The sequence below is a fragment of the Lissotriton helveticus genome, chromosome 8 (assembly GCF_964261635.1).
Source record: "Lissotriton helveticus chromosome 8, aLisHel1.1, whole genome shotgun sequence".
NCBI lineage: Eukaryota > Metazoa > Chordata > Amphibia > Caudata > Salamandridae > Lissotriton > Lissotriton helveticus.
The window spans coordinates 1,239,331,836-1,239,345,403 of NC_136069.1; the positions used below are offsets into that span (position 1 = coordinate 1,239,331,836).

Sequence of the window (13,568 nt, forward strand, 5' to 3'; positions counted from 1 at the left end):
TGAAAAAGTATCTAGAAGATTAATTGCCTTGAAAAAGCCCTTCTTGGCTTGTTAGCCACACGGGCAAAACACAATGTCGGCTGTTCTCTTGTTTTTCTTTCACAAAAAATAAATACAGATCTAAAACGAACAATGCTTTTGGATTTTGTGATTTCATTCCCCAAGACTTTATGTATATACATATTTTGCACAACCAGCCTTGCGCACAACAATCTCTCCTAATTGGTGGACTTTGGGTTTAGCCACCTGACAGGTCTTGTGCCCGCAAAGATTTCAGTCCTGTCTGATTGTGCATTAACCCCAGCAGCTCTCCCATTAACAACGTAATCATCTATCCTTACGTGCATGGAAGAACCAATGACTCACTGGTGGACTTTGATGCAGACTGTGAGGAAGCAGTTGCTCATTGGGCTTTATGTACCCAAGAAGCAATGACTCACTGGTGGGCTTTTCTTCAGTACCTTGAAGAAGCAATCACATCTTGACTATCTTTCCCACACACGTTGAGAAAACAATGATCAACTGGTGCCCGCTCCTACAGCATACGGAGTAAGCAATAACACACTTATCTCATTTTTGGAGGAACACCAAGGAAAGAAAGACTCATTGATGGGTTTCCCTACTGTAGTCCAAGGCAGCAATGGCTCAATAGCATACAATCCTACATATAGTAAGGAAAGATACATTATTATCTTTCAGCCCTTGAAGACGTAGTGAATAGACCAGCTTCCTATTAACACTTCCATGAATATAACAACCAATTGGCAGAAGGAACCGTGGTCAATGTCACTATTTCTACTTTTGTGCCAAGGTCATGATGATTCCCTCAGCCTGACACATACTCCTCTTCGCAGAAGCGGCCACATCACATCATCACTATAGCAGTCACTCTTTTGTGCAAGTGTGCCGCCACAACAAGCCGTCCATCAAATATTATTCAGCAACCTCTTAAGGCAAGAGGACGCTGAATAACATTCTAGATTGGGAAGCATCGCCCACCTCGCTGAGTGCAGGAAATTGTGTATCAACATGTTTCGCTGTACGGAATAACCTGCTCCTGATTTATTTTATGTCAGTGTATAGATGAAAAACGAGACTGGAGCAAGGTTTCACTCCAGGAACGGACGCACAGCATGTTGCAAGAATCCTTATAAACATACCACCAATTCATCCATGTTTAGTTCAATGTTTATTCCAGATAATCCAAATTTCATTTGTTACGTCTTTTACATGTGAAGCACTTATGTTTGAACAGTTTCTGATCCGGCAGATATGCCTATCCAAGCTTTTTTCTGTCGGATGAGCCGAACATAATTCATCCTTCATGATTGTTGTTATATAGTGATGAATCAAATTATTCCCGATGCATTTCGGGCTATTTAATAGCCCTTCCTCAGGGGTTCACGACAAATTTAAAAAAAACACCCATTAGATTATATAATCCAATTTGAAAGCATGTAAAATAATACAACAAGCAGAATACATAAAGTTCATAATATGTTTAGCTGTGAACTCCGTAATCAACGTTTTCCCTCTATACACAATTAATGTGTTCCGTAAAATATGCCTGACAAAAACGTCTCTCAATGCTCTGACTTGCCTCTTACTTCGTACCAATTCAAACCCCTTGGAAGATACCCAACACCTCAGCCTTTAACAACGTTCCCGGTGAGCCAAATAGAGGGAAAACGTTGATTACGGAGTTCACAGCTAAACATATTATGAACTTTATGTATTCTGCTTGTTGTATTATTTTACATGCTTTCAAATTGGATTATATAATCTAATGGGTGTTCTTTTGGAATTTTTAGTGAACCCCTGAGGAAGGGCTTTTAAATAGCCCGAAATGCATTGGGAATAATTTGATTCATCACTATATAACATCAATCATGAAGGATGAATTATGTTCGGCTCATCCGACAGAAAAAAGCTTGGATAGGCATATCTGCCGGATCAGAAACTGCTCAAACATAAGTGCTTCACATGTAAAAGACGTAACAAATGAAATTTGGATTATCTGGAATAAACATTGAACTAAACATGGATGAATTGGTGGTATGTTTATAAGGATTCTTGCAACATGCTGTGCGACCGTTCCTGGAGTGAAACCTTGCTGCAGTCTCGTTGTACTTATTTGCACGTGGAACTTGGGCAGACCACGGTTCCGGGCTGCACGCAACAATTCTCAAAAAGTGAAGAAATGAACAAAGTCGATCAATTGAACAAATAGGTGTGCACTTGTTCATCCCCCCCCTTTTTTTCAGTGTATAGATGAAAGTATACGTTGCATGCAATTGCTGTTCTCGTTTCTGTGTGCTTCCGTTGCAAAGAACTCTCGCCCTGCCAGTTTATCAAAGGGTATGTACTTGTGCTTCTTTGGCATATCCCCTCGAAAAGAGTCTTGAGTGTTATCCTACGCACTCTTATTTTCATAAAGGCACATCCACCTACATATACACCAAACTGTACTCTAGTGGCACACACCTGCCTATATCCCCAATGCTGAGAGTGAGTGAAAGCATGACCCCTAACTAATTATGCCCCTGCTCAGGGTGGGGAGTCACTTCTAAATTACCTCACTGGAAGTCCAACGTATCTTTAATAAAGAACTCGCACTATAGTCATTTATTAGGTTTCGACTGCAAAAAGCTGCGCAAGCAGCTTTTGCGCAGGAGAAATCTTATGAGAACTGTAGTGTGGCTTTGGGTCGGCCCTCGTCATTCATTGGATGGCTCCATAAATGGAGCCTAGCCATTGGACGAGGGGCCTGTCCGTCAATGCCGGACCAGATTCGGGGGCGTTCCCGAGATTCTTTGGCTTTTGCCGACGTCACGCGACGTCAGCCGGGAACGCCCCCGAATCTGGTCCGGCCGGGCCGTGCTTGCTGCTGTCCTGCCTTACTCTGTGTCCCTCCTCCCGCTGTCCCCCCTCCCCGCTGTCCCCCCTCCTCGCTGTCCTGTGCACGTTTCCCGTTTTTCGACCACGGCCGCCGGAGGAAGCCCTGGTGAGTGCGTGTTAAATCTTGCCTTCCCGCCCCCTCCTCCCCCTCCCCGTTCCGCCCCCTCCCCGTGTGAAAGGGATTTGTTTCTGGAGCTCGGCTCGAGTCCTTTCCCGCCCGCTTCCCGCCCCCCCCCCCCCTGTCCTGTGCCCGTTCCCGCCACCCTCCCTCCCTGTGCTCGTGGTGCTTGTTATATCCATGAAAGACGTGCCTGCAGTAGCTTCACTAGCGTCTTACTATCCAATTGTACGAGTTTCTGGGTTGATTGACGGCAACACACTGGGCCTTCGTGCTGTGACTCCTCCTCCTGGGACTTCCGAGGCAGAGAGATGCAGGTAAGTGTGAATCGATTCTTTTTATGTTTGGTGCATGCGTGTATATTTGAATTTTTGGGAAGGAGTGTTGTGAATGATGTGTGTGTGTGCACGTGTGTAAATGTATGGGTGTGAATGAGTATGTGTGCGTGTGTGTCCCGTCCACCCTCCTCTCTCCTAAAACCCTCCCTGGTCCCTGGGAGTGTAGTAGGGAAGACTGTTGCCCTAGGCTGTTGTAGAATCCTATTTGGACCTGAAAGCAAGCGGTGTGCTTGACACTTCAAGGCACTAGTCCATAGCTGCACGCCTTCGAGCGGAATTCAGGACGGCGCCTGTCTATTGGGATAGGAATTTACATGAATAATTCTGTCTCACTGACTCCGCCTCTCATCATTCACTACACGCCTGCTTACAAGCTGCAGCGACTCAGCCTCTCATCATTCACTACACGCCTGCTTACAAGCTGCAGCGACTCAGCCTCTCATCATTCATACACACCTGCTTACATGCTGCAGCGACTCAGCCTCTCATCATTCACTACACACAACGCACAACTTGCACTACGCTCAGCGGTGCGTGTTTGCTGCTTTAATGAAGTTAGTAACGTATGATTTGTGTTGTGCGCACAACTGTTTATTTCACACATCGCTCCCCGCGCTAAAGTGTTGCTGGTTTCTTAGCGACACTTTTTTTGTTCTTTGGTTTAGAATAATGCCAGCGGTGTAACTCCCACGCACGTTTATCGATTTTATCATGATATTTGACATTTCTTTCCTCTGAATTGTTAATTGTGTTGTGTACTTTCTGTGCTGCTGTATGTGGACGTTTGGCCGGACAAACAGCACACCTGCCGTGTCTGTGTTGTCCTTATGCCTCTTGTGTGGCACGCGCTGATGCCCTTGCAACTTTGAATGAGAGAGCATCTCTGGCACTTAACAGTAGGAAACGGGAAGTATGGTACAGGACGTGGCGTTGTGGCCCGAGCTATCGCCGCGAGAGCCAGGATCGAATTAGAGGGGGAGGGGGAGGGGGAGGGGTGACCTTGTGTTATGTAACTTATGCTCTCCGATACCTGCGGGTCGAGCTCGCGCTATGTGCCTTCTCTGCTGCATGCCATCGCTGAACACTCGTTGCCCTCTCTGCCATTTCTGTTCACAAACTGCCCCCGTTCATACACTGCCTCTCTTCTGGGCCCCATCTGAAGACTTAATGCTGTCTCCACTCGCAACCACTTCTGCTCACACACTGCCCTCACAGCTCCCTGTCCCTTCTCCTCACACACTACCCCTTCTCCTGTGCTCCTTTTTGTCTCTGATCAATCACTGCCCTCGCAGCTTCTTGACCCTTTAGTTCACACACTGCCCTGCCCCTCGCTTCCTTAGCTCCAGGCTATATTTCAAAAACATTAAAACCAGCATGGCATTTAGATGTGGGAAAAGTATTTTCCATTCATAAATATCACACCATTATTCAGCTAGGGTGACAGATTTTCCAATGTTGTGAATATTAGTTATAGCCTAGGTTTGGATAATTTTAGCATGATCTACCTACCCCCCACAAATAGACGAATACTTGCAAACATGTAGGCTTGTATATTTTTAGATTTCTTCAGCATATGGGCTTGCACACAGTGCATTAACACTGGGTTGCTCTAGTGAGAGATACAGGTGACTTTCTTGGGTGAATGGAAGACGCTTGTCTCTAACAGAGGCGTAGGTGAAGCGCTTTTCCCTGGGGAACCATATTCTTTCTATGGAAAAAGAACAATTGTTACATTTACAATTTCACATGATATTCTCGTGTTTTCCACCTCCTGGAAAGTCTGCACGAGTGAGTTGTGCAGGTTTGAGCTTTAAAGAAATCTATGATGGATTTTATGGAGCGATTTACGGAATTTGTGGTGGGAGAAATAATCCACTAATTTGCCATATGGGTGAAAGCTGACCATTTTTCAAATCACTGACATGCAAAGCAAAATTACGGTATAAAAAATGCATAAATTGACTGCAAGTAAACCTTGAGAAGCAGGCAGAATTCAGGTGTTTTGGGCAGCTCATGTATTTTATTGTGGGTCTTCCTGGCAGCAGGATCATGGAGACTCACGCAAACAGCACATCTTTTACAAACTGCCCACAGAATAGGCACTTGTTTGCAGTCTCAGACCTTAATTTGTACCTATGGCAGGCATACAAATATCAGCACGGTGTGATCCGGAAAAAATGTCTGGCCTTAACCACTTTTCCTATTCTTTGTATAGTGTCAATAAATATTGCTGTGCTCCTGCCCTTGCTGTTCATGCTTTGCCTGTTACTGAAGCTCGTTGAAACATTTTCAGTATACTAAAGTCAAATGCCTGATGGGAATGAAATAATGTACTCCAGTGAAACTGATGGACAAGGTTTTAATTTAGTATTACATGTGGCTCAAGCATTAACCAAATTGGTAATGGAGTGGACCATTTTGTAACATTTAAAAACAGAGCAACACAGTGATTGTATGGCACAGGTGACTACTTAAGGTATTGATTGCTGTACTTTTCAGTCCACATTTACAATGTTAAAAACACAAGTTCCGCAATACGAAATGCTGCTACATGAAAAGCCAGCACTGCCTGAAGGCAGGGAATCTCACAATAGGCCATGTGATAACTTTGTTAAAAGTACTAAAAACAAGTTTCAGTTTGTGACTTTAGGCCTTTATTCTTGAAAGCAATCAATTATCGAAGTGGGAAACAGGCATAGATTAAAATTCTAGTGTAAGTCTTGATAAAACATTACTCCCTAATGCACTGAGACCCTCTTGGGTTCTGACTAATGTTATATAGCGCATCCTGCAACTCCCACCGCTCATGTACTTACGCTGCAGAGAAGCAGCAACTGACCGACTCCGAGCAGAATACAGCAATCATGTATGAAGTTTCGTTCCTTAGCAGTTCCCAAGCCTTTAATGTGCTTTCAACTGCTGCAAAGTGGAGCTAATCAGCTGAAATATTGATTGGGCCCCACAGAAGTTGGCGCCCATGTTCAGGGCATGCACACATTTATCTTTACACATGACCAGGTGACTCCGGGCCTTTATTGGGGTTACTTGAATGGGTGTATTTCTATGCAGTTCTTGTTTTGGGCTGCTGTATAACCACCATGTGTTTCTGTTCTGTATACTGCTGGAGTATGCTGTTCTGTTTGCGAGGGTTTACCTTCTCTGAGTGAGTTCTGATGTACATACTGTAGTTCTTCATACAGACTTCATCTTTGTAAACCGCTTGAACCCACTCTTATGTTTTAGCATTTGCGCTTTTGGCATAGCAAGCTGTTTGGTATACCTTATTTGCTGTTTTGTCGTTGATTTCTCCCTGCGCTGTGTCACTTTTTTCTTCTTTACACAGCAGACTGCTAAATGTCATCGTACGACGACATTGTAGATCTTGTGTGAATGGTAATAGATTTTACTGCATATTTGTGGCTTGGTGAGCACCAAGCTTCGGTGCTATGAGCATAAAAAAAATCATTACTAGAACACCATGGTTTGTAGTAGTATGAGTGGAGGAAGTGTTTGCGTTCATGCTTTTGTACATGTACATGTATGCACACGTTAGTGACGCCATGAGTTGTTGTGGTGCCAGGGTATGTACCTGTGGAGTTACATGTTCAGTCTGGGCATCCACTTTTTTGTTTTGACGTAGCAATTACATTTATTCCCCATGTTTACATGCTTTTTACTAAACTCATTTTCCTGCAAGCCTGTCTGTGAACACCCTCAATAAGACAGTGGTAGTACTCTTCGGAAAGGACTCTCCACTCTGTCCCCAGCCTGCTTATCTGAACTTGGACCCATCCCGTGCTGCTAGGCCAGGAACCTGGGAATCATTGTAGTCAACAAACCAATGTCCAGTCACCTGATTACCTCTTCCTACTTCCACAAGACTTCCCTCAACACCCGTATCCAAATCTTCAGATGCTTTCCTTCTACACCCAGGCACCCAACCAGATTACCATCCAGGCGCTCAACAGCAATCTAGTCTAAAGAAACACGCTGTATGTCAGATTCTCCACCCAGCTGACCAAACTGCTCCAGATCATTCAGAATGCAGCAGCCAGGCTCACTCAACCACACTCCACTCGCCTCAATGACCTCAGCTGGCTTTCCATGCACACTAGTGCACTGTTCAAATTACACACACATATAAAGCACTGCATAATCTAGACTCCTCTTACCTGAATAGCCACAGCAGCTTCCACACCGCCTCTAGACACATCTGCTCAGACAACCTTCTACTTGTTGCTGTCTCGCATCCGACGAGCTAGAATCGGCGGTCCGCCCTTCTGGTACCTGGCTCCTAAAGCCTGGAACAAACTCCCACCTTCATATTAGGGCTGCTAGCTCAGTCCTTGAATTCAGGAAGAAACTGAAAACATGAATCTTCACGTAGGCCCTGTTAGACCTGGCACCATTGGCCTGGGTCTTCCTTCCATTTTTGTTGTTGCCCCATGTATTTTTGCTGGTATTAGATGCTTTGGGCACTGTGCCACTGCTATTCAGTGCCACAGTGAAAGTGCTCCCTATTGTAAGTTGATGTACTAATCGGTGGTTCCATGTTTGGCTATTTGGTTTACTTGTAAGACCCCAGTCTAGTGCGCTGAGTGCCCAGGGTGTGTAAATCCAAATGCTGCTGGTGGGCTTGCAGCACTGGTTGTGCCACCCACGGAAGCAGCCTTGTAAAATGTGTCTGAGGTCTGCCATTGCAGAGCCTTCGTGCAGGCTGGTACTGTCATGCTGACTGGGCAAGTGCACCCACTTGCCAGTCCCTAAACCTTCCCTTTTCTTCATATCAGTCACCCATATGGTAGGCCCAAGGGCAGGGTGCATTGTAAGTATAAGGTAGGACAAGCCCTGATGTGTGTGGCTCTGTGTGTGTGGCTCTGTGTGTGTGGCTCTGGGTGTGTGGCTCTGGGTGTGTGGCTCTGGGTGTGTGTGTGTGGCTCTGGGTGTGTGTGTGTGGCTCTGGGTGTGTGTGTGTGTGGCTCTGGGTGTGTGTGTGTGTGGCTCTGGGTGTGTGTGTGTGTGGCTCTGGGTGTGTGTGTGTGTGTGTGGCTCTGGGTGTGTGTGTGTGTGTGTGGCTCTGGGTGTGTGTGTGTGTGTGTGGCTCTGGGTGTGTGTGTGTGGCTCTGGGTGTGTGTGTGTGTGGCTCTGGGTGTGTGTTTGTGGCTCTGGGTGTGTGTGTGTGGCTCTGGGTGGGTGTGTGTGTGGCTCTGGGTGTGTGTGTGTGTGTGTGTGGCCCTGGGTATGTGTGGCTCTGTGTGTGTGTGTGGCTCTGGGTGTGGCTCGGTGTGTGTGTGTGGCTCGGTGTGTGTGTGTGGCTCGGTGTGTGTGTGTGTGTGGCTCTGGGTGTGTGTGTGTGTGTGGCTCTGGGTGTGTGTGTGTGTGGCTCTGGGTGTGTGTGTGTGTGGCTCTGGGTGTGTGTGTGTGTGGCTCTGGGTGGGTGTGTGTGTGTGTGTGTGGCTCTGGGTGTGTGTGTGTGTGTGTGTGTGTGTGTGTGTGTGTGTGTGTGTGTGGCTCTGGGTGTGTGTGTTGAGGTAATTGAAATTTTTATGGTCAATTGTGTCCCCTAACGTGTACCCCAACGGCTCCATGTACGTACTTCAAGTACATGTAATTTCCCTCCACAACCGAATCTGAAGACGCAAATACATTTGCGTCCAACGTTAACATGTCCTCTATCAGATCCACCATGAATGGATCGATAATTCAGTTCCTAAGTATGCCGTGCCACCGTCTTTACATGGTGCACTTTCACGTTTTTTCCTGGCTCTGCCGAGCTAGGCCCTGAATTCTGTCTTCAAGCCACTTCTGTCTCTGCCTCTGAAAGCTGCAGCATGGAGATGCATCCCTGACCTCTGCCTTACTTCCTGCCAAGCGAGCGGTGCCCGGCTCAGCCTGGTCTGCCTGCCAAAAACAGTATTTTACCTTCAAGTTATCAGCGTAGCCAGCTCAGCTCCTCAAACACATTCCAGTCTAGTGATTTAGGTAAACATATCCCCGACTACAGAGCAAAGAGCAAGTCTTCCTGTCTCCGTGCAAGTAATTTACGGTTCCCGTTACCAGAGTAGGCCCATGGCCCCGCACGTAGACACGCAGACACCTATGCACGCACTGACATTCAGTATAGAATAGCCTCTGCCCAAGAGACCTTTTACTCTAGAATAAACATCCTCTAAATACTAGATATCAGATATGTTATAAGGACAGGTCGATCTGACATGCCAGACTTCTGTCTCCTCTACTAGTGCTAAAAGTCAGACCCTTAGCTTCCTCCAGATGCACGTCAATCACACGTCATATTAGCTGCGCGCGCATTCAGGTCACAGGTTTCAGCTGACTCTGCAAGAATTCTTTATGCATCCACCCACTTATGACACTTTTCTGTGACGTTTCTAGTATACGCCTTCGAGCACACCCCTGTTCACGCCTTTTTGCTACGCACATGTGTTCTTACCATATACATTTCACTTGTCACGCCTACTGTATTCACTGCTACTGTGTCATTTTACTATATATGTCATGTACTGTTAATAAATCGTTGACATCTTTCCTGCCATCATTGCATACCCGAACCCTTGTATTGATGGAATAGATTTCCATGACTCGAGTCATCCTTTATGATTAAAGCCCGTATGACTCTGATGCCACGGACTCTGCCTCTCATTTGATTGAGCTATTTCTTTACTTGACCGAAATTATCTGGCAAACTCGTATACGGTAAAATATTTACCACAGTGTGTGTGGCCCTGGGTATGTGTGGCTCTGTGTGTGTGTGTGTGTGTGTGTGTGTGTGTGTGTGTGTGTGTGTGTGTGTGTGTGTGTGTGTGTGTGTGTGTGTGTGGCTGGCTCTGGGTGGGTGTGTGTGTGGTAGTAATTGCTGTCTGCTGAGCTCGTCAGTAGGGTACAATAGGTCTCACATTTGCGACAGATTAAGCTAATGGCAATGTAAATGACAATGCCACTAATTTATCTGTTTTCAAAACCAACACATAAACACATAAATACAAAATGTCATTTACAATGCCAATAGCTCTAACTTTTCCAAAGGCGAAACCATTGCATTGTAAATGCTTGTCTCTTTTAGGGTTCACACCAGCGGTGGCCTGTCATTATTGGCAGGAGGAGCCCCATCACCGTGCCTTTCACAAGACATGGAGTGTGGCAGGTTGAGCAAGGAACAGTCTGACAGACACTCACCAGGTCAGGGTCAGGCAGCCAAGCACTTTACATGTGCAAAATGCAGAGGCAGTCTGGCAGTCTCAGCCAAACTTTGCCCTGCTGAAAATATCACAGCCCGAGGGTGTGACGGCATCAGCCCGGCAAAGGCTTCTGAGAGCGTTCCTTCATGACGAGGAAGAACATCACTGATAGACTCAGACCTCCACCCTTCAGATTTAGGCCCAGAAGTACCCAGGGTTGACTTTCTAGCATAATGCCTGGTCAAGAGTGGAGTGGGGTCAGCAACACTCATTGACCCCATCCTGTGAGGAGGGAAGGAAAGTCCTCTTCTCATTGGCTGATCAATGAGAAGGTCAATCAATGGGCTGAGGCAGCGGGGATCTTCCTGCGGCCCCTTCCTTCTTTGAAGTCTACAGGAACAACCAAGACCTTTCTGCTTCTCCCTCCTGCCACCCGATGTCACTGCGGCAGCAAGTCCCTGTTAAATGTTGGTTGCATGTGTGTATGTAGTATGAATGTTGTGTGAGCGTGTGAGGCTGTGAATGTGTGTGTGTATGTGCTTTGTGGATGAACGGGAGTGCCTTTCTGGGAGTGAGTGACCACCCCATCAGTACTGCACATTACAGGATGCCACTGGTTCACATGCCAGAGAGTGCTGCAGCTATGCTACTACAGGCACTCAACAGCCAGAATAAGATCTGGGCTGCACCATCAACTTGTGCTATAGAGAGGAAAAAGCGTTGGAAGGAAAAACATTTTTTTTTTAAATGTCAAAACAGACAGACAGACAAGGAAGGAAGGACTTTAACAAACATTTTTTTAAAGAATCTTATCAGCTCGCCTTGAAACCATACAAGGGTGAAGAGGGAACCACACAACTTACTTTCATTGTCTGAACTGTCGCTGCTGCTAAGATTCCTGTGGCGTTTCATCGTGACGCATCCTACACAGAATGAAAAGGAAAGTGTTACACAGTCACTGAAATCACTTACCACAAGCCAATCCCCCCCAGCTCAATGTGAAGCATCGCATTTACAGATGTAAACCAGACGGGGCGGCCCACTTTACAACCAACTGCAGGTAAAGCTGTTGACACGTCATTTGTTTGAACCTGAGGCACAGCAGCCAGCAGCTACCACGGAGGACGCGTACATCCAATACCCACCCAGCCACGCACCCCTGTAGGGCATCTAGGAAGTGGTGACAGTCAGAGCTCTTCACACACACACATAAATACATATACATACATACATACACACACACACACCAAGGACTGTGACAAGGAAGCGTGAGGCTAGAATTAATGAAAATATTAACGCATATTATTGGTAATTAATAGAGCATCAAGAATAAGTGGAAGTGGGTTTTATTCACCCAATGCCGACACCTGGTCATGAAAGTTATAAGCAGCAAAGCTTCACATGTTTATGGCCCGAAGGAGCAAAAGCAACGCCACAGAGGAGTGTGTGCTGCGAACGACACCCCGCCCATTAAACCATGTGCTACACTATTACACACATGCAGATCTGAGCAGGAAGTCGACAAACAAGATGAGACACGTGCTGCACCCACAGACAACCCAATGCAATTTCAATGCAATTTAGTGGAAAAAAAAGCTCGTATACCCACACACAGGAGTACAGAGGTGTGGCCCGATCCAAGAGACAGAAAGACCTGGGGCCCTATCGTGAGGGCAGGCGCTGACTGATGCCTGTTTTTATGCGCCCCCAGGGTGTAAAGTTTATTTAGTTCACCAGATATTTCTCGGACACCATTATTTTAAACCGAGTAGCTCAGAAACGGGGGCAACCCCTGCTCACTTGTTCCTAGCTGTACTGTCTGAAAGTAAAGCACTAACACAAATTAAAATAATCGGATTAAATGAATTCGCTGCAGGCGGGAAAAACAGGCGCTTGGCTCTGCGTCAGCAAAACAATATAAGGCCCCGGGGCTTGAAAGCAAAGGGCAAGAAAGGTAACATTCAGGACCCTCCTACTACCGGAAACGCTGTATGTATAAAGGGAAAAGAGAATGGTGACAAATGAGCAGGACATACTTCTTTCTACAGGTGGCGGCTGGCAGACAGGGATATTGAAATCTTGTGGGAGCGGCTGAGAGATCAGCGTTGTGAGATATGACTAGGCAATTTCACACGCACAACATGAACACCGTGTACAGCAGCCTGAGAATTAACCAACGGAAACGCTTGGAGCCTGATGCATACACCGAAGCTATTTTTAGAAAGAGTTTGAAGTCTGTTGAGCAAGAGCCAGCTTTCCATTTCGTTAATAAGTTATCTAGTGCGCGTGAAGTGTGCTTCAAACCAACATGGGTAGCGCTACCTACAGGCACGTGGTCAACGTTTTTCAATTTCTGCAGCTTGTCCACTTTCCTGAGAGGAGCCACCAAGAAGTTAAACACACAGGAAAATACTTAGCAAGCAGAAGTACCATTTAGTTCAGAATTCGTTTGGAGGCTTAAAGCTCTGCAGCCACAATTTTCAAACATTGTGGCTTACTGGGTAGCAATTTTGAGATCCCGGTTGCAAGTCGACAGCAGAAGTTAAAGTTCAGTTTACATTTTATGTTCAGCTTTTAGCAGCCTGAAATATTCGAACGTGCACAGCCACAAAAACAACTACCTGCTGAGTGGGGTGGGGGGGGTGGGGGAGAGAATGTTCAATTTTGATACAACGAAAAGAAACTACACATCAAGAAACAAAAATTGTTGCTCCAGTAAGTCGATAGTGGTCATTCAGCAGGTCAGTCACATTGTCTACATTGAATGAAGACTGCCTTCAGGAAGGATGCATGACTTTTAGCCCATCTGAAAAAGTCAGCCGGATCTGATGAAGCTGGGGAACAGTATCGCTCCGCTGATGGACCGGTTTCTTTGTACAAACGCCATCGGTCTTGACCGCTGGATAGATTTGGAGGAACTATAGGTGAGCCAGGAGGAATTCCCTTTCTCTGAAAAGCGCAAAAAGATCAAACTTTTTTGCGGAGATTGATCACGCAAAATAACCTAATGAATCCCAT

The 13,568-nt window shown here is 46.1% G+C and overlaps 1 protein-coding gene across 1 annotated transcript in view; it reads right to left on the minus strand.

The window, feature by feature from the left end:
• The window catches only part of JADE3 (jade family PHD finger 3), a 213,292-nt gene that overhangs the window by 107,362 nt on the left and 92,362 nt on the right, over positions 1 to 13,568 (minus strand). Inside the window, exon 2 of the mRNA XM_078658218.1 lies at positions 11,414 to 11,473. Coding sequence (XP_078514344.1) covers positions 11,414 to 11,462 — 49 coding nt within the window. The 5' untranslated portion in view covers positions 11,463 to 11,473. The remainder of the gene's footprint in view (positions 1 to 11,413; positions 11,474 to 13,568) is intronic.